This window comes from Siphateles boraxobius, unplaced genomic scaffold (genome assembly GCF_051911475.1).
Source record: "Siphateles boraxobius isolate OS27281-9 unplaced genomic scaffold, OSU_SipBor_1 13, whole genome shotgun sequence".
Lineage (NCBI taxonomy): Eukaryota > Metazoa > Chordata > Actinopteri > Cypriniformes > Leuciscidae > Siphateles > Siphateles boraxobius.
The window spans coordinates 17,765,130-17,790,099 of record NW_027508733.1 but is presented as its reverse complement, the minus strand read 5'-3'; the positions used below and the strand labels follow the sequence as shown (position 1 = coordinate 17,790,099).

Sequence of the window (24,970 nt, the reverse complement as noted above, 5' to 3'; positions counted from 1 at the left end):
CTGCTAACTATTTTTGTGGACCAGTTGAGAACCTCACTTCTAGATGTTATTATACAGTTGACTTTTATTTGTTTTGTTCGAGGAATCAAAGACTAAATTTTATCCAACGTTTCTGACTTTATTGAATGCTGTTGTTGTTGCAGTCGAACACTGGCTAACGTGCTGGCTAACTGCCATTCTTAGCAAGTGGGATTATAACACAAATTTATATATATATATATATATATATATATATATATATATATATATATATATATTAGTCTGTTAAATAGTAGCATTTCAATTCCTACCATGACAACTGCTGGCAGAAATAAGAAGGACTTACTTTTATAAGACTGTACTTCAGCAAGCAAAATACAGTGCGCAGCTGCATCTCACACTTGCCATTCTGAGGCTTTCTTCCAGGAAGCATTTGTTCCCTGCGGCACTACTTGTGGATAAATCCATGAGAATATCCAGCCAAAAGAGACCAACTGTGCTTGACTGGTGTTTTCTCAGGTGGTTCACAGGACGTCGGTCCCCAGTGCTCTCGCTGTCGACTGGATAGGCAAGAACTTGTACTGGTGTGACGGCGAGAGAAAGACCCTTGAGGTGGCGAAAGCTAATGGACTCTACCCGACCGTACTGCTGAGGTCAGGATTGAGAAATCCAACCGCTCTGGCTCTTGACTCTCTGACAGGGTAAATGATGCTTAATATTGCTTATGATCCGCAATCCCACAATACCTTTAAGAAGCATTGCACCATTTAAAGCCACATTTATTCCCTTGGGGCCTTAGATATGTGTTCTGGATCGACTGCTGCGAGCAGTCCCAAATTGGACGGATCGGGATGGACGGCAACAAGCCACGTGTCATAATTGATACAGAAATACGTGCTCCCTCAGCCTTGACGATTGACCACATCAACAAAAGGATCTACTGGGCTGATGAGAACCATATCTTATTTTCGAATATGGATGGTACAAAAAGACGCAAAGGTAAGCGTTGTCTTGTCTCGAATCAAATCTCATTTTGTCTCGAATTGTCCTCCATAAGATTCTCTTAATTCCAATTTCCAGTCCCCATCAAGGACATAGGTGGCGTAACCGGTCTCGCATTGTTTGAGGACTTCATCTACTGGAGCGACCAGAAGTCGAAAACCCTCAGTCGCTCTCTCAAGACGTCCGGCGGCCAATTTACAGAACTCTTCAGCTCCTGGCAGACCATTCGAGACATTAAAGTGTACCATCCACTCCGACAGCCTGACGGTATTACAGCGAGAAGCTCTTCTCTCAGCTTGGATAAGTTTTCAGGGCTAGAGTCAGGACTTTCATGTTGTTTTGAGCTTGTTTTTTTATTGTTTGTTGTTTGTCCTCAGTGCCAAAGCATCAGTGTCAGGTGACTAATGGAGGGTGCAGTCACCTATGCCTTCTTTCCCCTGGTGGGGGATACAAGTGTGCCTGTCCAACACACTTCTACCTGGCAAACGACAACAAAACCTGTCTGTCTAACTGCACCGCCAGCCAGGTGCGACTTACTAATTACTTCAGGAGGCTGAATTTCACTGTAGCTCAACTACTCTTGGCACCACTTAAACTACCTATTATATCCAGTGTGCTCTCGATAAATAGTTGTTCAAAAGATTACTTCTCTGTGTGTGTAGTTCCGCTGTGGTACGGATGAGTGTATTCCCTTCTGGTGGAAATGCGACACAGTGGACGATTGCGGAGACGGATCCGATGAGCCGGCAGATTGTCGTAAGTAAACAAACATGGTGGCAAACAGTCAAACTGAGCAATACCAGTGAAAAATACGTCATTATAGCACCTTGTAGTGTCGTTACAACTCACAATCTATTAAGCTGCCTACCTAAGGGATAGTTGGAGAGGTTTATATTACTTGTATGTACACTACCTCGCAAGGCATTTTCAGACAAAAAACATTTTGCAAGCTTGGCATAAGACATGCCAATCATGTATTTCATTCAATGCGGTTAAGCCTAAACGAACATGCTAACATCACATTCTGATTTGCTGCTTTGTTGGTAGTAGACAGCGAGAAAAGCTCCCTAGGTTGATATTGTTAACAGAAAGGAAAATGTGAATCTTTAAGTAACTCCACAATCAACCACCACTTCTTTAAACTCAGCCTAAAGAAAGAAATCCTTTAAACACTTGAAGCATTTTTCTCATGAGTTGAGGATAGGAAAATCTTTTTGTCACAACTTATTCCTGTAATTTTCATTGCCGGTTCATGGAGCGATTATTTTTGAAAAAAAGATTTGTCTGTCATTAAGGTTATATTCAAGTGTATTGCATATCCCATTGAGTGGGTCATTTGTAATTTAGCAGGGCTTGTTTGATTGAGAGGTGAATTGTTTAATTTACTGCCAAGAGCTGCAGAAATGGATCAGGTTGTAAAGATGTTGGTGTCTCAACTAGCAGTTTATTGCATATTGAGATGGTAAAGTGATGTCAAGGCTGACATCAAACAAAAGACATTTGCTTGTGGTCCAGGAGAAAAAATATTTCTCTACAATGTGTCTGGCTTTTTGACACTCTTATCTCTGTCTTTCAACTTTGTTTCGCTCATTTAGCTGAACGGTTGCTCATTTAGTCGTTTATTCACTTGTTCTTTGTTACTTTGTTCTGTTTGTTTGTCTGTTCATTCGTTCATTTTCTGTTTTGTTGTCTTTCGATTGTTCTGTCTTTGTTTGCTCTCTCTTTGCTTTTTGTTCATTCTGCTTGTCTGTTTTTGAATATTTATGTCTGTCTGTCATTTGTTTATTTGCTTGTCTTTTCTGACATTTTTTGTTTGTTTGATCATTTACTCAATCTGTGTTCTTTGTTCGTTATCTTTCAACCTTTTTGTTTTCATTTCATGTAGTGTTAGTTTTGTTTGTTTGTCTTTCTGTCTTTATTTTTTTTATTTGTTTGTTCATTCATTTGTTCTTTTTATTGTAAATTTTTGTCTTACCTTTTCTGTCTCTTTCTTTCTTTCTTTCTTTTATTTTTTTACCCTCTCTTTCTTTTCTGTTTGCTTGTTTATTCAGTTTATATTTATTTCTTTCTTTTTTTCTTTTATGTGTATTTACCCATTCATTCACTTATTCTTTGTTTTATTATTCTGTCCATCTTTTTCATTAATTTGTTTGTTCATTCAGTCATCATGTGTTCTTTCTTCATTACATGTGTCAGGGCCAGAGCACAGATGATGTGAAGACCCTATTGGAATTGCTCTGTTTATTATTTGTTCATTATTTTTCTTTATTTCTGTCTGCCTTTCTTTCAATCTTTCTTGCATCCTTTTTTTTCTTTCAACCTTTCTTTTGTTTGTTTGTTTATTCATTTGTCGTTTCTTTCGCTCGCAGCGGAGTTTAAATGCCAACCCGGAAGGTTCCAGTGCGGAACGGGTTTGTGCGCCCTTCCTCCCTTCATCTGTGATGGAGAGAATGACTGCGGAGACAACTCAGATGAAGCCAACTGTGGTAATTATAGATTGATGGATGGATAAATGGAGACCAAGCATAAAGCTGTATAATGTTCAAAGATGTCCTTGTTTGCATATGCTTTCAGACTCGTATATCTGCCTATCTGGCCAGTTTAAGTGCACACAGAGACAAAAGTGCATCCCTATAAACCTGCGCTGTAACGGACAAGACGACTGCGGAGACGGTGAAGATGAAACTGATTGCCGTAAGAGACAATAGGACTCGTTCTTTCTCTCTCTCAGGTTTGAAGTGGACCGACAGTGAATGCCTTTTGTTTGCATTTTCGCTTGTTCCTTAAAAAACCTCAGCAAAGCTAGATTTCGCTTCAGATCTCTTTCCTCAGAATGTATTTATTGGCTTGTGAAGGTCAAACTCAGACAGATTCAACAAAACGTTTGAAAAGTTTGAATCAGTTTGCCGAAACCTTCCGAAAGTTTTATTTTGCTTTCTGATTACTTTCCCGGCAGAGTGCTTTAGATGCAATTGCTTGAAGGAAAGGACTCTGACAGCAAGAAGAAAGGAGTGAAATGAGTAAAGAGAAAGCAATGTTGACTTACTAACCAGAAAGCTAAGAAGCCATCTTGTGTCACCTTCAGAAATCAAGCAGGAGTAATCGTTACTTTCTACGATGGTGATCGAATCCTTGTCCAAATGCTAGTCTTATTTTAGGTGGCAGTATAGAAGAAGGAGACTGGCAGAAGTTAATACCCAGGCTCAGATCAGAATCCTTCATTTGAAGTCACAGCAGGGGCCTAATTTCTCACTCCTCCCCGGAGTCGAGCATCTGGCTGGGTTTTGATAAGACGCCCAGCTCTGGTACGCCCCTTATGGGGGAGTGAAGAACAGAAGATGTCTGTCTTCTCCGAGAGAGAATCAGAAAGATAGCAGTTAAAAACGAGGAAAATCATTAACTGCATTGCATGGGACAGAGCCTGGAGGGCCCCCAGAACTCTAAGAGGCTTTTGAGGGGGTCTGACAGTGCCTTGGATCCAGGGGAGCTGAGCTCAGCCCAGGGCACTGATTAGCCAAACAGAGGGAGGGTTTAACAGGGATAATCACATATGGAGCATGGCATTAGAGGCCGGCTTTAGACCTCCCCCTCCAAGGAGAGAGAGCGCTGTGGGTCAGGATTGCCGCTTGTACCGCCGGGAATGCCTGGTCTAGGCTTAGCTTAGCGCTCTGAAAACAGAGATGTGAGGGGAAAGAAACTGTGGTTAGTTAGACCACCTGTGCATAATCTGGTTTGACTTGTTTTATCATGAATTAATCATGCTTTGCAATGTTTCAAATGTTCAGAAATGAATCCAAACCTTACAAAAACTCTCCAGGGATATGTTTTATATTTGGGCCATAATTTAACCTCAAATTTAGTCAAACCATTATGTAATGGCCATGTTCATGTAGCGATATATCACTATAGTTAAAAGAAAAAAACACTATAAAGTTACCAGTACCACTAACTTATCAAGGAGCGAGTGTTTAAATATGCAGAGAGTGCTGCGTTTTGCCATATTAACAGTCAGCACCAAAAACCCTCTCTAAGAAATCCTTACTCTTAATTCCTCTCATTTAAAGCTCCACCGCTACAGCCATCAAAGCAGCACTTGTGTGCAAAATCACCTCCTTATATACAATCAATTGCTAGACAATCACTGTCGGACTTCAAATCGCCTGCCGCGAGTAATGTTCCTGCTATTACGCACAATCCATGAGTTTATTTCTGAGGTGTTGTGGGGAGATTAAAGCGCCGTATTCTGCAGTCTGTTACTGACTCTTTATAGTTCTACTCCCTCCTGGTGTTTCAAAAAGTGTCGAGTGGAATAAAGGCTCAGCAACTTTCGAATATGAATAAAACACTTGAGATTATTCCGTGGTTTATCTTCTCAGAGTTTTGATCACATGATGTCCTTATTTCTCCAGCCGAGAACACTTGCTCGCCGTCCCAGTTTCAATGCAAGACCACAATGCACTGCATCTCCAAGCTGTGGGTGTGCGACGAGGACCCCGACTGCGCCGACGGCTCGGATGAGGCCAGCTGCGGTGAGTCCGTCGACGTCGTCGCGCGTCACCTCACGCTCATCATCACGTCCAGAAATATCCTCATTAAAATGCAGTGCAATTTTCTGCGAGTCAAAACTCCTAAAACATTCCATTTGCTTTAATTTTGCACCGACTTTTTACCCAGAGGGCGGACTCAGATGAATAAAGATCGCTTTCATAACCGAGTTCTTACTCTAATCTTGAGGTTTTGTGGATAAGCTAGTGCGCTAAGAGACGTTTTGCCGAAAACTGTCCAACCAAGCGCTAACGTGTTCTCAGGGCGAGGGTTGTCAGGTTGCATTGTGTTTGCTTTATGAGCAGCTAACCGATTAGCCTTCTCCATCGGGCCCAGAATGGAACATTTAGTGTACTATAATTATGCAGATTCTTTGTTTTTCCTCAGTTTTTAAAGAGCAGTGTGTTCCTCTGTAATGAGAACTGGATTCAAGCTTTGGCTTGTAGACAAAGTGTATTTTTCTGCTCCTTGAGAAGTATCAACTTTAACTTGATGCATGGTGCTAAACTAATGATGGGATACTTCAATAAGTATAAAAATGCATGCCACACATACATTTTTTTTTTAGTTTGTAATTAATTACTATGAACAATTTGAAAAAAAAAAGGGAAAAAAATTGAACTATATTAAAAAGAATACAATAAAATATTATAACTATCATATTTCAAATGTAATTACTTATATTTTTATATGTATTTTGATTATTTTGTGGCAATTTATTTTGTCTTCATGTTATTGCTATTAACGTCTCTCAATTCAGGTTTGTAATGGCAAGTACAGTATGTGACATCTTGCCGTGATAAATTGTCTTGTAAATCGTTTTAACTTTATATTAATCTGAAATAATTTTCATAAGTGCTGTCCATTTTCTGTCCAGCACTGAATCTTACCATTTACCTCTCCAAGGGAACACTCTGGCTTTCATTACAGAGAACGTTTAGTGCACCGCAAGAAGAATGTTAACTGAAGTTTGTAATTTTGCCATTTGGGACTTTTTAAGAAAGTTTTCCACTGCAGAATTATCCTTTAAAGCATATCAAAGCTTTCTTAGTCACCAAAATATACATTTATATTATATATTATACATAAAGTTGCCAGGTAGGGTATAATGAGGCGAAAATGCACTGCAAAATTGTATAAATGTATATAATTTTGTCTAATATATTACAATATTTTAACTAGTTTGTTTTAATTTATGTTTTTCCTATCATAACGTTTTTATTTTAATTAATTATTTTAATCATCATTTTATTTTGTATTACTGTATACATTAATATTACAATATTTTAATTTGTTTTTATTTTTTATATTATTTTTATTTAAAAATCCCCCCCATCATAATAATGTATTGATCTTTGTACATGAGGATCTTTCTAAGTGCTGAATGTCCATAAGCTGAGTGGAGCTTCATCTTCTAAATAATCAATAACTTGTTTACATCTCATTGAAAACAAGCCATTTCCTAACAAGATATTAAGATGAAAAGCATTCACGGGTGAATGCATAAGATTCAAAGAAGACATCAATAGGGCGTATTGATAGGTTGACTGAGATGAAAAGGGGACTTGTAATGGACATGGACATTGGAAATGTTTTTTTCTAAAACAAAAAGACTGAGTGCAATGGACTCGATTAGAATGCATGGCTCTTGAGGCAGTTTTTATTTTTATTTATTTATTTATTTATTTATTTATTGTAATTTTGCATAATAATTAAAATAATTAATTGAAATATTGAAATTTATTTTTAAATTATTTTATTTTAAATAATTAAATCAATCAGACAAATTATGTAAATATGATATTGTTAAATATTAAGTATTAATAAATTGTATACATTTTTATTTTTAAGTAATTTTGAATATAATTTTGGATTTTGTATCTAATATACATTTTTATGAATCTTTTATGATTTAGCCTATAGTAAAATGTAATAATGATACAAATGCAAAATGGTATTAGCATCAGTCATTCAAAAATATTTAATACAATGTATTATTATTATTATTATTATTATTATTATTATTATTATTATAAGTACTATTAGTAATTATTCACATATTAAGAAATATAGAAATGTTGATTTATTAATAATAGTAATACAAATATTACTTGTATTGTGCTAATAATTACTCAAATATTTAATTGAAATTTAAAATTAAATTGTTTTAGCCTATACTAGTTTTAGCCTATACTAATAATATTTTAATAATTTAAAATAATTATTAAAATATTCCAACTAATTATTCAAACATTGAATTATTATTATATATTACCTATATAATATTAATAATGATAATAATTATTATTAGTATTACTATTTTAAAATTCCTCAAAATATTATGATTAATTATTTACATGTTAATGATTTTATTTATTTATATGTATTATTATCAGTATTAGTAATAAAAAAAATCTGATATAAATGTAATACAAATGTTAGCCTATACTACAATATAAACAAAATATAATATCAGTATTTTTTTATCAACCTCTCTCTAATTACTGCTATTAGCATTAGTCATTGAAAAATGCATATTAAAAAATGCATGCATAAATACTTAAAAATACCGTTTGTATCAACAGGTAGTATTAAGAGGGTTATGACTGTCCTAAATCAAAAACATGTTTTTTTTTAATTGTTGATACTGAGGTGTTTTGCGTTAGTGTATTGTAGTTGGTTTGTAATCAGAAGAGTTTTTTTTTTTTTAGCACATTACTGCATGCTCTCATTCGATGTGTTTTCCTGTGTCACAATTAAAGATCCACATTAACGTTGTTTCAGAAGAATGGAGCATTGGATTGAGCTCTCCTGAAACATTCAGCATGCTGCCTCGCTCTGACGTATTGAACACCGCTCTAAATTTGTTGGATGTGGCCTCTCGCATCACAGCATGATCCTATTTATTTATATTGAATTATTCACCATGATCTGCCTCACGGTGGCGCAAGCTAATTAGCCGTAGCACACTCAAAGCATACAGACTAACAACAGAAATGCGTTAAAACAGTGAATTCATTCAATACACCTACTGTTTGTTTGTTTGTTTAAAAAAAAAAAATATATATATATATATATATATATATATATATATATATATATATGAGTATATTGTTACAGAACAACTGCATTTCCTGAAAGTTGTTCAAACTTGAACTAAACAAGCCAGTAAAATGATGTAAATATGTGGCTCTTTTTTACACATTTTTATGATAAAATTGAGTTTAAAAACATATATTGGTATAATCATTCTCTATTTAGTTATAATGAGCAAATCTCTCTCTCTTTTCCAACCTGAAGGTGATGTGAGCCCTAAAGCTGTAGTGGGGACAAATCTTAATATTCCAGCAGTGTTCTTGTCAAATTAAAATTCTCTTAATGTCATTTTATGTCGGGGAATTAGCACTCAAACACAGCATTGTGATTGTCAATTAATCATGCATTATGTTCTCATCATCTCTCAAGATAGTTGGATTAGTCGTCGCCGACATTCAGATGAGGGGAAATTGCATTGCTGATTTCCTGTCCTCAAACGAGCTCGGATTAGCATGTTGATTATTTTAGAAAGAGGAAGATGTGATTTACACCATTGTGCTTTTGATTTAGCCCTGTAAGATCCTGAAAAAAAAAAAAAGTTTAATTTGCGGTAAAAAACTGGCAGATTGCCGGAAAACATTAAACGTTAGTAAACATTTACTAATAAAATATTAATATACCAATCTATGTGATGAAATGAAAACCATCACCATCACAAATATCCTCATTTTTTGTAAAACAATTTACATTTAATTACATTTAAATGAAATTAATTCAATTTAAGTGTTTTACAGTCTGAATATTGAGGGGAAAATACATTTTTTTTTTGGAAGTAAAACATGTTGTAGTTTAGTTTATCTAAGCTAGTTCAGATCCCTATTTATTTTACACAGTAATATTAAGGAGTAAATTAAAATGGATGCTTTGTTTGTTTGTGTATGCAGATGAGAAGACGTGCGGGCCGCATGAATTTCGCTGCAAGGACAACAACTGTATACCGGACCACTGGAGGTGCGACGGCCAAAGCGACTGCAGCGACAACTCAGACGAGGAGAACTGCAGTACGTGCTCCTCTTCTCACTTTTACAAAGTTTAACAAACACTTCCTCTGCAGATGAGGCTGTCTATAACTTCAAAAACATAAGTAAAACTATAGAAGGCAACACAAGTTTGGTGGAGTTGATACAAATTGTTGAATGAAAACCCAAATGTGTTGTGTTTTATATTGTTTGTATTTTGTTTTGCTGTTGTGTTTTGCTAAGTGTAATTCTGCTGTGTTGTGTATTGTTTAGTTTAGTTTCATTGTTTTGTTGAATTGTTGTCTTTAGTTTGGTTGTTTTGTTTTATAGTTTAGTTTCTTTGCTTTGTGTTAAGTTTCGTTCTGTTGTGCTGCTGTTTAGTTTCACTGTTTTGTTGTTTTGTGCTGTGTTGTTTATTTTCACTGTTTCATTGTGCTGTTGTTTAGTTTCACAGTTTTTTTTAGTTCAGATTTGTTGTGCTGTGTGGTTTAGTTTCACTGTTTTGTTTAGTTTGTTGTGCTGTTTAATTTCTTTGTTTTGTTTGGTTTTGTTGTGCTGTTGTTTAGTTTCACTGTTTTGTTGTTTAGTTTTGTTGTGCTGTGTTTAGTTTCACTGTTTTGTTGTTTAGTTTAGTTTTGTTGTGCTGTGTTTAGTTTCACTGTTTCGTTGTTTAGTTTAGTTATTTGGGCTGTGTTTAATTTCACATTTTTATTTAGTTTAGATTTGTTGTGCTGTTGTTTAAGTTTGTTTTGTTGTGTAGTTTAGTTTTGTTGTGTTGTGTTTAGTTTTACCTCTTCGTTTATTAATTTAAGTTTGGTGTGCTGTTGTTTAGTTTCACTGTTTTGTTTAGTTTCATTGTGCTGTGTTTAGTTTCACTGTTTTGTTTAGTTTCGTTGCGCTTTGTTTAATTTCACTGTTTTGTTTAGTTTTGTTGCACTGTTTAGTTTCATTGTTTTGTTTAGTTTCGTTGCATTGTGTTTAGTTTCTCTGTTTTGTTTATTTTCGTTGCACTGTTTAGTTTCACTGTTTTGTTTAGCTTCGTTGTACTGTTTAGTTTCACTGTTTTGTTTAGTTTCGTTGCGCTGTTTAGTTTCACTGTTTAGTTTAGTTTCGTTGCACTGTTTAGTTTCACTGTTTTGTTTAGTTTCGTTGCACTGTTTAGTTTCACTGTTTTGTTTAGTTTCGTTGCGCTGTTTAGTTTCACTGTTTTGTTTAGTTTCGTTGCACTGTGTTTAGTTTCACTGTTTTGTTTAGTTTCACTGTTTTGTTTCGTTTCGTTGTGCTGTGTTTAGTTTCACTGTTTTGTTTCGTTTCGTTGTGCTGTGTTTAGTTTCACTGTTTTGTTATGCAGTGTTTTGTTAAGTGTTGTTAAGTTTATTTGTGCTGTTTATTTAATTGCATTGTGCTTTGTTGTTATTTTAGTTGGTTTTTTGAGTTTTTTTTTCGCTTAATTTAGTTAGGCTAAATTGTGTTGTTATTTTGTTTCATTGCTCTGTGTAGTCTAGATTTGCTTCGTTGTTCTGTCTGATTGTGTGATGATTAGATGTTTAGTTTAGTTTCGTTTAGTTTACTTCATTGTGCTGTATTGTTTAGATTTAGTTTAATTGTGCTGTTTTTTGTAATCTGGGCTAGTAGTTAATTTGTTTAGTTTAGGTTCATTGTGCGGTTTCGTTATTTAGTTTTGTTTCATTGTGCTGTGATGTTTACTATAGTTCAGTTTAATGCTGCGATCTGCTTGTCCTCTTTGACATCTGAGTGCTCTGACATTTAAATACATGCAGCTTTCACATAGTCCTCTTATCACACTTGGCAACAAGACGTACTGAACTACACAGCAGGGTTTCTGAAAACAACCAAATTGGATTCATATCACGCTCCGCAGTGTGTGGCACATAGATGTTGGCTCTTCAGAGAGAGCCTTATAAGCTAGGGGTGATGTGTCTGTGTGTGGCAGTGTGTGAGCCATCTTTTTATTTAGTACACAAGTCTCAAACAGTGTCCAAATGTGCTTCATCGTTGCGCTTCTGAAATCTCCATTTTTATTCCCGAATGTCTGGGTCATTATGTAGACACGGAACAAGTTCTCCACCAGTCAAAGAGCTCCTGAAGCCCAGTGGATCTCATCACACTGCGTCTCGAGCCTCTTGCCTCACGCTTTCAGACACGAGTGTGAGAGAAACAGCGTGAGAATGAGATCGTCTGTTGATTGCTGTGGAAGTTTGTGTGTCGGCCGAGGTAGTGATTATCTCAATTTTCCTGAAATGCAGACAGGTATTTTTTCTCGTTCTCTTGGCATGTTGCTAACTAGCGTCCACTGGAGTGCAGCTGTATATTTTTGTCAGCTCTGTGACGTTGATTGACAGTTAGCGGAGGAAATGTCCCACTGAATGGCAGGATCGATCTCTCACCCTGATCTGCAATTTGTTTTTAATGGTTGCAGTCCTGTTGCTCCCGGCATCGGCTCCCGTGATGAACAGCGATGTCGCTGTGTTTTGTTTTTTCTGTGTGTTGTGGCGTGAGCTCTGGCCATTCATTTACTAGATTGCAGAGACTCTGCCATCATTTCTTCAAAACTTGATGATGTAAGTCACACTCATTCTTGACGATACTGCTCCCCTTTCCTTTTCCCCTTCTTCCTGGTGCTGCTCTTCCTCTTTTCTTTCCCCTCTGTTTTACCTTTACTTCCTTTTCCTTTTTTTTGTACTTTTCATTTTATTCCATTTTCCCTTTCCCTTCCCATTCCCCTTCCTCTTCCTAGTGTTCATCCTTTTCCCCTTCCTTTTCCAATCTGTTTTTCCTTTACTGCATTTTACTTTACGTTTCCTTTCTTTTTAGTTTTTTACTTTTATTTTACATTTTATTCCATTCTCCTCCTCTTTTCTTTCCAATCTCTATTCTCGTTCTCCTTCCTTTTCCGTCAAATCATTCTCTTCCCCTTGTTTCCCATCTGTTTTTCTTTTTCTGTTACTTTTCTTTTTCTGTTACTTCCTTTACTTTCTCATTTCCTTGCTTTTTCCTGTTCTTCCTGTTTTTCTTTCTTTCTTTATCTGTATTTAATTTTCTCTGTCTATCTTTCGTTGTTTAATTTGTTCATTTGTATCCTCCTTTTTATTTTTCCGTTCATTCATTTTGCCTGTCTGTCTGTGTCTTTAATTTGTTTGCCTCATTCTTTGTTCATGTGTTTTTTTCTGTCATTCATTTGTTTGCTTATTTGTTGGTTCTGTGTTTTTTTTTTAATTCGTAGGAAATGCATACTTGTTCTTCCTTTATTTCTGTATTTTATTCATTCTGTTGGTCTATCTTTATTTTGTTTGTTTATTTATTCACTTATTGGTTCTTTGTTTGTTTTTCCTTTCTTCTTTATCTCTCTTTTGTTTGTTTGTTTGTCTCTCATCTGTGTTTTAATATCTCTGATCTTTTTCTCATTTGTCACTCATTTTATTTTACAGTTTGTCTGTATATCTAGTATTTGGTCTTTCTTTCTAATTATTTTTTTCTGTCTGTTTTTCTTTTCTGTCTGTTGTTTGTTTTCCAGTTATGTCTGTCTTTTCATGCCTGCTTCTTTGCTTGTTATTCTTCCTCTTTTCCTTTCCCCTGTTTTTCCTTTTGTTTTGTTTGGTTTAATTGTCTTCCTTGTTCCTTCCCTTTCCTCTCTGTTTTTCCTTTACTTCATTTACTTTTACTTTGCATTTTATTTTTACCCTTAACTTCTCCTTTCTTTCTCTTTCCTCGTCTTCCTCCTGTCCTTTTCTTTCCCTTTTTATATCCTATTTTGTCCTTCTTTTCCACTTCCCTTCCTTTATCCTTCCTTCCCTTTGAAGTTGTGCTTAGACCTACTAGTTGGTGTTTGTTCAAAACTTTAGAGAATCAGAATCAGAATCAGAAAGAGCTTTATTGCCAAGTGTGCTTGCACACACAAGGAATTTGTTTTGGTACTGAGGCTTCCAGTGGACATATACAAATACAACATGAAACATAATACTACAAATTATAAGAATAAAAAATATAAATATATGAGAATAAAACTATCACAGTTGGGTTTAGTCAGAATAGACATTTTCAGATTTACAGATTATGAACCTATTTACAGTGTTTTGAATATTATAAATAAATAAATCTACATATAAGTATCAACTGAGTTGTGGGATATTGCACTAAACAGTGGGAGTATTGCACTTACAGGCATATGCCTTGGGAGGAGTGTTAACTGTTCAGGAGGGAAATGGCCTGTGGGAAGAAACTGTTCCTGTGCCGAGATGTTCTTGTGGCCAGTGATCTGAGTCTCCGTCTTGACGGTAACAGTTCAAACAGGTGGTGTCCAGGGTGAGTGGAGTCTGTGATGATTTTACCTGCTCTCTTCCTCACTCTGGAAGAGTACAGGTCCTGGAGGTTTGGCAGGGGGGCACCAATAATCCTCTCCGCAGTCCGGACTGTCCGTTGTAGTCTCCTGATGTCTGATTTGGTAGCTGAACCAAACCAGACAGTGATGGAAGCGCACAAGACAGACTCAATGACGGCTGAGTAGAACTGAATCAGCAGATCCTGTGGCAGGTTGAACTTCCTCAGCTGGCGAAGGAAGTACAGTCTCTGCTGGGCCTTTTTCACAGTGGAGTCAATGTGATTGTCCCACTTCAGGTCCTGAGAGATGATAGTGCCCAGGAACCTGAATGACTCCACTGCTTCCACAGTGCTGTTCATGATGGTGAGTGGGAGGAGTGCTGAGCTGTTCCTCCTGAAGTCCACGATCATCTCCACTGTTTTGAGCGTGTTCAGCTCAAGGTTGTTATAACTGCACCAGGCAGCCAGCTGTTCAACCTCCAGTCTGTAAGCAGACTCGTCACCGTTTCGGATGAGACCGATGACAGTGGTGTCGTCTGCAAATTTCAGGAGCTTGACAGTGGGGTCTTTAGAAGTGCAGTCATTAGTGTACAGGGAGAAGAGCAGTGGGGAGAGAACGCACCCTTGGGGAGCACCAGTGCTGATTGTGAGTGTCTTGGATGTGTGTTTCCCCAGTCTCACTCGCTGCTGCCGGTCCGTCAGGAAGCTAGTGATCCACTGACAGATCGAGGATGGTATGGAGAGCTGGGTCAGTTTGGCTGTGAGAAGACCAGGCATGATGGTATTGAAGGCCGAACTGAAGTCCACAAAGAGGATCCTTGCATAAGTCCCTGGTCTGTCGAGATGTTGCAGGATATAATGCAGTCCCATGTTGACTGCATCATCCACAGACCTGTTTGCTCTGTAAGCAAACTGAAAGGGATCCAGCAGGGGTCCAGTGATGTCCTTCAGGTGGGCCAGCACCAGTCTTTCAAACGACTTCATGACCACAGACGTGAGAGCGACAGGTCTGTAGTCATTAAGTCCAGTGATTTTGGGTTTTTTGGGGACAGGAATGATAGTGGAGCGTTTGAAGCAGCAGGGAACTTCACACTGCTCCAATGATCTGTTGAAGATCTGCGTGAAGACCGGGGCCAGTTGGTCAGCGCAGGCTTTTAAACAAGCAGATGAGATGCCGTCTGGGCCTGAGGCTTTCCTAGTCTTCTGTTTTTTGAAGACTCGGCTCACGTCCTCCACACAGACCTTAAGCTCAGGTTGGATGGCAGGAGGGGGGAGTGATAATTGGAGAACAGGAGGTGATGCTGAATGTGTGAAGTGCAGATCAGACCGGGTGTGTGGTGTGAATGAGGGCTTTTCAAACCGGCAGTAAAATGAATTTAAATCGTCAGCCAGGTGTTGATTGTCCACAGATCGAGGGGATGGTGACTTGTAGTTGGTAATGTTCCTCAGGCCATTCCAGACTGATGATGGGTCGTTGGATGAAAACTGGTTTTTCAGTTTATCAGAGTAGTTCCTTTTAGCAACTCTGATCTCCTTTGTCAATCTGTTTCTGGCCTGGTTATACAAGATTTTATCCCCACTTCTGTAAGCATCCTCTTTGGCATGACGAAGGTGTTTGAGTTTCCCAGTAAACCATGGTTTATCATTAGTGAATGATAAGAATGTCCTGGTAGGAATGCATGTATCCTCACAGAAACTTATATATGATGTTACAGTATCTGTGAGCTCATCCAGATCATTGGTAGCAGCTTCAAAAACAGTCCAATCAGTGCAATCAAAGCAGGCCTGTAGATTCTGCTCTGCTTCATTAGTCCATCTTTTCACAGTCCTTATTACAGGTTTAGCTGATTTCAGTTTCTGCCTGTAGGTCGGTATGAGATGAACCAAACAGTGCACTCTACACTTGTGTGTAGAGGGTACACAAAGTACTTGTAACAAATCAGTGTCAGTTTAAAGCAACTGTTGTCTCAGCATTATTTACTAAATATCAACAATGTCTTGAAGGTTTCCCAGCTGTCACGTCAGACGTGTAGATTTTATGAGCTGTGGGTTTGTGTGCAATTCAATTTCACATTCAGTTCGTGCTCTTCTCAGTGTCTCTACTTTCTTTTTCCTCTCTCTCATCCTTTTACCACCAGTCTCTCCATCTCTTTCAATTAAAAGCAAGCTCTCAGATCTCTCACTTATACATCACAACAGACGCTAATGCAAACATGTTATGTATTCATGCACATCAGCACGCAGCGTTTCCCTAGAGGACGTTTTTAACAATCTTAATGAACACTGGCTACTGTTAGACTCAAGCTTACGTTTTATCTACCTGAAAGTGTCTATTTATGAAGTGTGTGTGTGTGTGTGTGTGTGTGTGTGCGCGCGTGCGTGCGTGCGTGCGTGCGTGCGTGTGTGCGTGTGTGTGTGTGTGTGTGTGTGTGTTCAGCCTGGTGTATTTGCTCACTTGCTGAATGGGAGTGAAAACAGACAGAGGCTGTTTCTTTTCCTCCGTTGGATTCACCTTGGGAGCCTCGCACAGGAACATCAGTGGGAGGATGTGAAGGCTCTGATTGGGTCGTTGAGTGGTGATGTCAGGACAGATAATCTGTGGAGCGCTGGAGCCGGATGCAGAGACACTGATAATAGAGTTAGAGGAGTGACACAGCAGCACTCACTTACAGATTTGTGCTCCCCCTATCCTTTCTTTCTTTCTTTCTTTCTTTCTTCTGTGTATATTTTTGTTGTTCATTCTGTCAGTTCTTTGTTCTTTCATTTGTTTATTTGTTTCTTCCTTTTTTGTATCTTTCATTTTTTCATTCTGTTTCTTTACTTATTTTTTTTGTACCTTTCATTTGTTCATTCTGACTATCTTTCATCTTTCTTCTATGAATCTTTCGCTTGTTAATTCCGTCTGTTTTTTGTTCTTTCACTTGCTTGTTTCTTACTTTTTTGTATCTTTCATTTTCATTTGTTTGTTTGTTCTGTGTATATTTAGTTTTTATTTGTTTGTTTCTTTATTACTTATATCTTTTTGTTTGTTTATTCTTTCTTTTTTTTTCTCATTCACTTTCATTTTCCCTCATTCAATTTCATTTATTTTCATGTGTGTTCTGTGTCGTTACTCGTTCTTTGTCTTTCTTTATTTCTGTCGTTCACTCATTTTATCTGTCTGTCTTTCTTGTACTCGGCCTTTCTTTCCAAATTGTTGTTTTCATCTGTAATATGTTTTCTTATTCTGCCTTTTGATCTTTAATATTTCCTTAATTTTTTTTGTTTCTTACTTTATTGTTAATTTCCTTTGTTTCCTTTTTTTGTTTTTCCGTCATTTATTTGTTCGCTTATTTTGCTCATTTACTTGTTGTCTATCTGTTTTTCTTTAGTCATTTTATACTTGTTCTTTTGTCTTTATTTCTGTCTTTTATTCCTTTTATCTGTCTGTTTTCCTTTTATTTGTTTGCATTTATTCACTTCTTTGTCTTTTTTTCCCTCCTTTTTCTTCCTACATCAGCCTGTCTTTCTTTTCTGTCTGTTTTGTTTGCCAATTCGGTCTTTTTTGTTTTTAATTTGCTTTAACTTTCTCTATCTCTATCTCATTGTCACATTCTCTCTGGCATTTCTCCGGCTTCCTGCCAAATCTCACCAAAGGAAGTCTGGATGTGTCTTTCTGTTCATTACAGAAAAAAAATGTTAGCCATTTGTTTGTTTGTTTTACTGCTGCCAAATGCTTATTCAGCTTGCACAGCTCACACTCGTGGTTTCCAATAGTGAAAGAAGTCCAAATTCTAAATCCAATTATATCTTTCTCTCTTTCTCTTTTTAGAGCCAGTAACATGTAACTCGAAAAATTTCATCTGCGCCAACGGAGAGTGCATCTCCTCACGCTTCCGATGCGACGGCGACTTCGACTGCACCGATAACTCTGACGAGGTTTCAAGAACCACATTCGTCAATCACACCATTAACACAAATGGTTAATTTCATTCCTGTTAAAGTGCTGACACCCTGCACATGTGTTTTCAGAGAGGCTGTGAGAGCCACTGCTCAGAGGAACAGTTCCAGTGCCTGAATCATCTCTGTATCTCAGTCAAATGGCTCTGTGATGGACAGGAAGACTGCAAAACCGGGGAGGACGAGGCCAACTGTAGCCCTGCCAACACCGCAATGACAGGTTAGCTGCTTTCACACGCTCTTTAAATAATGCAAACGGATCCAGAACCCATCAAAGCTGGTCCCAGAGAGTTCCTATAATCACATGTCACCGAGAGGACATCTTTTATCCAAAGGGAATCACAGGCCTCCAACTACACAATAGAGACGGGGAATCTCTGCACGACCTCAAACCCTGTGACGCTACCTTCATTTATAACCGCTAAGCCTCTACCGCTTAAACAGCAAAATGACCCCACATCCGCTGTTAGCGAACCACATTTAAATGTCACGCTAGGATTTTCATCCCAGGGAACGGCTTGTTCCGCCCTCATCTTCAGTCCTTTGAGTCTAAAACTGCTGCTTAAGAACACTTAGTGTAAGTACCGTACACCTGCTAATACTCCGGGCCAGTTTATATTTTATGAGAGGTTGCTATAAAGAAGTATGTATGTTTTTTTGTTTTTTTTTAATTGCAACCAGAACATCTACAGAACCTGTACCGCTTTCACTGCTAAAATAAAAGGCAAAATATCTTCCTCTCATCTCCCTTTTCATGTCTTCTTGAGGAACAGATGGCAAATCCACTTACTCGAGATGAATTTTTTAATATTCACATCCTCCATGGTATCAATAGCCAGCTACGCTCCTCCCCAGTGCTTTCAAGTCAAAATGAGATCTATTTAAGACAGAACCACAGCCTCCAGACATGTTGAGCTATATATACAGTAGTCAAAATTTGAAGTGGATCAAAAAAAGTTCATCAAAGTTGTCCTAAGACAAGAACGGGTATTGTTCAAAATTCATGTGTAACAAAATTCATGAGTCAAATGTTGACTACTGTATATATATATATATATATATATATATATATATATATATATATATTAGGGGTGTAACAATATATCGTGTTACAATATATCGCAATACAAAAATGCAACAATACGTATCGCGGATAGTGACAATATGTATTGTAGATAGTTCCCCCCCAAAAAATCACCTTTTCAAAGTTTTACTGTCAGTACTACATTAAAGTACTATAAATAATGTTGAATATAATGTATAATAATGCGATGGGGGAATATTTGTGGGTCCTGAAAAAGTAAAAAGTGGCCTATACATTATTTTAAATATAACTAGTCAGTAAAAGAGTGCAAGAATATTAGTCTAAAATAATTCTTTTTTTTCAGCTTCAGAATCATGAATAATTTTATTCTGGTGTCTCTATAATTGTCCTGTGCTTTGGGTTTCCAGCACCAAGTCCAAGCCTATTCATTTACACCCCAATGTAACATCAAATTTAGGAACAGTTAATTTTTTGTTAACCTTTTATCATATGTCTTGGAGTATCGCAATAATTTTGTATCGTGAGTTCAGTATCGTGATATGTATCGAATCGTGACATGAGGGTATCGTTACACTCCTAATATATATATATATATATATATATATATATAGGTATAGATATATAGATATATATATAGTGTTGAGTTACGTTACTTTTGCTTTATTTTCTCACCTGGGCTGAGCTTGCTTGTTTGTTTTTTAAGAACAAAAAAAGTTATATTTTTGGCAAATGTAAAAGCCCTTTGACACCAAAAGTGGAATGAATAAGCCTCAGGCTAAAGGAAATGCAAATTCACGCCTCTACAGCAGAGGGAAAAAGTAACTTACGTTATTTATTTAAAAAAGTAACTCAAATATGTTGTTGTGCAAAACAAAATGCGTTACTTTACTCGTTCCTTTAAAAAGTAATGATTAGTGTTTCGAAGATTAGATTATGAAGTCGCGTTACTTGTAATGTTACCCCACCACTGTGTGTGTGTGTGTGTGTGTGTGTGTGTGTGTGTGTGTATATTCCTTTTTTAATTCATTAATTTATTATAAAACTTCCATCTAAAGCTAAAGAAGTCAAGAATACTCAAGAACTCAGAATTATGCATTTTCCAAACCTCAACTTCATCTGTTATTTTAACCCCAAGAGACTTGAAGTGTTTCTCTCTTCTTTTTTTTTTTAAGTTGAGGTCTCCCTCCACTCTTTCTTGGCCCTTGTCTTGAATATTTGAGCGCTGTGTGCTGTGCACAGGGTACCTGAGTACATCCACGCCTGCAACCGCACAGTGAATTATTCTGATCGTAAGGACCACTGGAGATGCATTCAGAAAGCTCTCACACTCCCTCCCCTTTTTTTTTGCTCTTTCCCTGCGACTCAAGGCAAGTCAGGGGAATTTTACCCTCCGATTAATATTAATGCTGCTGAAAAAACACTTAAAAAAGTGCAGCCAGAAATCTCTCACAACCTCTTACTGACCGAATCTGCAGCTCAGTTCATTTCAGACTATGCCGTCACGTGTGCGATACAGAAGCTTTCAAGGAACTTATTGTCCCAGGACATGTCTTATTATAGATTGACATGTCTTATTATAGAAAGCATGGATTTGAGAGGATTCTTTGATAGGAGATTTTTTTGTGGTTTGAATATGAGTCTGTATTTTGTGTTTCTATGCAGCTCGGCCTACGTCATGTGGTCAGAACGAGTATGTGTGTGTTGAAGGGGGCTGCGTGACGGCTAGCCAACGCTGTGATGGACAAAACGACTGTTCGGACGGATCTGATGAGGTCAGTGTGGTACATACACTGAATCTTCACAGACTGGTTCAGCTGTGTTGGTCAATATAGTGGAAGTCAATGGGGTCCAAGTCTCGTTGTACAAACTTAAATTAATTGAATAGATTTTATAGATTTTTTAGATTTGAAAAGTCATATTATTTTGGTGCGCACACAGTTCAAACGAACCTTTCTGCTAATTAATTAAAACATTAAATCTTAATCATCAATCTTAAAGTTATTAAATTTTTTTCTACATAATAATAATTATATTTATTATAATTGTATAAGTATATTTCATTATATATTATACATATATATTTCTATATATGTATTCTATAATTCTATATATTTAATTATATCATAATTATAATAATCTCTATAAAACAAATAATTGTAATAAATATCATAATTATTATTATTATTAAAAAAGTAAGCTTGTATGGCTTGGTTTTTACTAAAACAATAAATATGAGACATTGTCAGTGGTTTTCATGAATGCAATGGAAGTCAATGGGGTCCAAAACTATTAAGTTCTAAAAAAAAATCTAAAAGTTGCTTGGGATTAATTCAAATGATAACAAAAGGCTTATTTGTGGATGAAGTATCCCTTTAACTATGATGCAATGTTGCACAGCATTGCTCCGTTGTTTCTTGGTGATTCCAGACTGCTTCCTCAAGACTACGGCCTCTTTTCTCAAGGGACTTTGGTTTAATTACACCCTTACTCATAATGCAGTGTCAACAGTTCAACCGAGTTTGCCTGTCCTAATAAGGACCATTAAAACAGACCTCTTTTTCAGAGGCCCCTAGAGAGCCAAGGCCGCATTTCTTCCATGCATTATATATAAAAAGCAATTTCATCTGTAGGAAAAGATCAAAGGTCATTGCTAAAGAGGACGCGCCTTTTAATTCAGCCAATCATTCAGTTGCGTTATTGAAATAGTCGAGCTGTGCCTTTGAAAAAAGTCTGTGTGTGTGTGTGTGAGCAGGTGGACTGCATTCTGGAGTGTAAGGAGGACGAGTTCCTGTGTCGTAATCGAGCACACTGTGTTCCCGCTCGCTGGAGGTGCGACAGGGTCTTCGACTGCCTGGATCAAAGTGACGAGGACAACTGTGACCAGGGTAACGCTCCATAATCTGATACTGGGTGCTGCATTTCCAGCTCCCAGGATGCTTTGCACCGGATCAAGAATGTAAATGTTGAACTTAAATCTCCTCACCTCCTCACTATCCGCTAGCTGCCTGTCCCCTGAACACACTGTAAAAAAATGTGGTCCCACATAAACGGCAACAAAAACAAACTGGGCTAACCCGCACCACGAAACACAACAAACTGTTCCAGCCAATAACAGACAAGAAGGGTTTGGGGGGTTAGTGCGCGGATGAGGAGGAGGGAGGGTCTAGCTAGCCTCCGTTTTGTTTGACAATACTTTAAACGTCAACAAGAAGTGATGTCCCCCATCACCGCTTAGAGCACCTTTAATTGCTATTTTATGTATTTTTGAGTGAAGGGAAAAACGTATTAGTTTTGTAATGTTCAGTAAGTTATATTTAACATGTTATTAGCTAGTATATAACAGGAAGTTTTTTATTTATGTGTTTATTTGCTTCAGTTAAGTTTCCACTACAACAAATATTATTTGTGTGAATGGACTTGTTTTAGTCTTGTTGTACAAACTTAAATTAATTGTGTGGAACCTAATGATGATTATTATTAATTATTTTAATAATAATTAAAATATATATATTGCACACAGTTATAACAAACATTTCAGCTTGTAAAGCATTTATTAAAAATCATTTATATGATATAATTAAAATTATAAATATCATTATTTCTAATTATAAAAATCATCTGCATCATCATTTATCATCATCAATTAGCTGATTGTTGAATACATAACAATAAATTATATAAAATAAAATAATAAATATAATTATTTATGGTAATAATAATAATTTTACAAATTATTTTTAGTGCTCAGTTATAACTAACCTTTCAGCTAGTTAATTATTTAATAAATACATATACATTTATATAACACAATAAAAAAATTTAATCATTATATAATTATAAATTAACAAAGAATTAATTTTCAAATTATGTTATAGTAAATAATATAATTTATTTAAAATGTATAAAAATAACAAATATCACTATTTATAATAATAATGATTTTTCAAATTATTTTTGTGTACAGTTTTAACTAAACATTAATTTACATATTTTCTTATTAGAATAAATAGTGTAAAGCAATTAAATATAAAAAATGTGATTGGTTGATTGATTGATTGATTGATAGATGTACACAGCTATAACTAAAGTTTATTCTGTATCCTTATTCCTTTGGTAACTTTAGCACACATTTGATGGAGTACCACACATAAGCATCAAAATAAATTGGTACAAATGAAACCTAAGGAATTAATTCATTCCCTCAATCATTCACTGTGACATTCCTAAATAAAGTGATTACAATTTACTAAACAAATAAAATGAAATAAAATTTACATAAATAGTAAGTAAACTAAATGTAACTGTTACATCAGCCGAACAAGCCACATTGACAGACATGTGACTGACTGACGTATTTATCCCGATGCCTTCACATATCAGTTTCAACTCATGACACACTAGAGGGATTTTGGAAAGCATGATTCCCGGTCCCTCATCTCAAGACTACATTACGGCGGATCAGCCGAGCCGTGTGCAGCACAGCACGGGAAAGAAAAAAATCCCCAGCCTCATGAGAGAAGTCATTTCCCCAATATTTGGGAAAATTGGGCAGGATGAAAGGTTCCGTGTAGCCACTTGATATCTGACAAGCGAGTACATGAAAGGCCTAATTTCAGTGTTTTGAAAAATTGCGGTTGTTGATATTGTTGTGAAGACAACGACAGCCGTCACGCACCTGCGGCTCTTTAGAAGTGTGTGCATCAAAGATAAAGTCCTGCTTCTAAACGCCATGTTTATTTATTTGCCGTTTTCAGTCTCCTGAACATCTTTGTGGTTCTATGAAATTTCATAAAAATATCTCTTTGTAGTTTGTGTTTCTTTCAGACGGCCCTGAGTCAATGGATGTGTATTGACTTCTGATCTTTTCTGAGTTACACAGTCTCGACACCGATGCCGGTTTGCTTTTAACGCTCGAGTAGATCTGGAAAGTTCCTTTGTTTTTCTCTTGCTCCCTGTTGCACTTAATTCATAGATTTACTTACTTAAATTAGATTAAATGAAACTTAATTGAGCATTAAATAAACATACATTTACTAAAAATGGGCTTTGGTTTAGTGTCTCCATTCATTTGGTCTCTGCTCTACTTATTTTATACAAAGTTAAATAAAACAAAACATTACAAACAAATTATATTATATGATTAAGTTGTAAAGGACATACAATGAGACGGGTGAAGTAAAAGACAATTTTATTATAATTTATTTTTCTTTAAAATATGTATTTATATTTTATTTATTTGTTAGTTTACTTATTCATTTATTAGTTTATTTATTTATAAGTTTATTGGTCTAGTTTTTTGGCGAAAGTCTTTTACTCTTTTCATTGTTCGTTCTTTTCATTGTGTTGGGCATAATTGAAAAGTAAAGGACAATTCCATTTAATTTTTTGGATTCATTCATTTGATTATTTGGGCGTTCAGTTTATCCATCCATCCATCCATGATTATTTACTTTGTAGGGTATAAAATGAGAAAAGCCGATATAAAGGACCGTTTTATTATATTATATTTTCTTTGATTTATTTTTTTAGTAATTCATTCATTAAAAAAAAAAATAAATAATTTGTTTATTTAGCCGAAATACTATATATACTATATTTTACTAAATATACTGTATTTATATATATGTGTGTGTGTGTGTGTGTGTGTGTGTGTGTGTGTGTGTGTGTGTGTGTGTGTGTGTGTGTGTGTGTGTGTGTGTGTGTGTGTGTGTGTGTGTGTGTGTGTGTGTGTATAATTTTTTTATATATTTTTTTTTTCCATCATTCAAGTTTTTATGTGCACTTCCAATTTAACTTTAGCTTTAAGTGCACTCGTTTGTGAGACTTTTGCATTTGCACCCTTGCGTCCTGCTTTGGTCCAGCGTCGTGTTTTATTCAGGGACACTCTGTGATATTAATGTCCATTTCTGTCAAACACCTACTAGAAACCTCTCCGGGTCAGAGCTGATGACAAAGAAAGAGGGATCAGGGTGAGAAAAGCAGGATGTATTTTCAAAAAAAAGAAACACTCTTAGTCTGTCAGGCTCTTTAAGCTGGTATAAAACATGCTCTCTGAGCTGACATCCAA

General features: G+C 36.4%; 1 protein-coding gene across 2 annotated transcripts in view; it reads left to right on the top strand.

Moving 5' to 3' along the window:
• lrp1ba (low density lipoprotein receptor-related protein 1Ba) overlaps positions 1-24,970 on the top strand; it is a 274,722-nt gene that overhangs the window by 200,098 nt on the left and 49,654 nt on the right. For both annotated transcript variants that reach the window (XM_077226234.1, XM_077226236.1), the window contains exons 59-71: positions 499-680; positions 779-978; positions 1,060-1,248; positions 1,359-1,507; positions 1,644-1,737; positions 3,351-3,467; positions 3,556-3,675; positions 5,391-5,510; positions 9,507-9,623; positions 17,731-17,837; positions 17,931-18,078; positions 20,566-20,675; positions 21,656-21,788. In XM_077226234.1, coding sequence (XP_077082349.1) covers positions 499-680; positions 779-978; positions 1,060-1,248; positions 1,359-1,507; positions 1,644-1,737; positions 3,351-3,467; positions 3,556-3,675; positions 5,391-5,510; positions 9,507-9,623; positions 17,731-17,837; positions 17,931-18,078; positions 20,566-20,675; positions 21,656-21,788 — 1,786 coding nt within the window. The remainder of the gene's footprint in view (positions 1-498; positions 681-778; positions 979-1,059; positions 1,249-1,358; positions 1,508-1,643; positions 1,738-3,350; positions 3,468-3,555; positions 3,676-5,390; positions 5,511-9,506; positions 9,624-17,730; positions 17,838-17,930; positions 18,079-20,565; positions 20,676-21,655; positions 21,789-24,970) is intronic.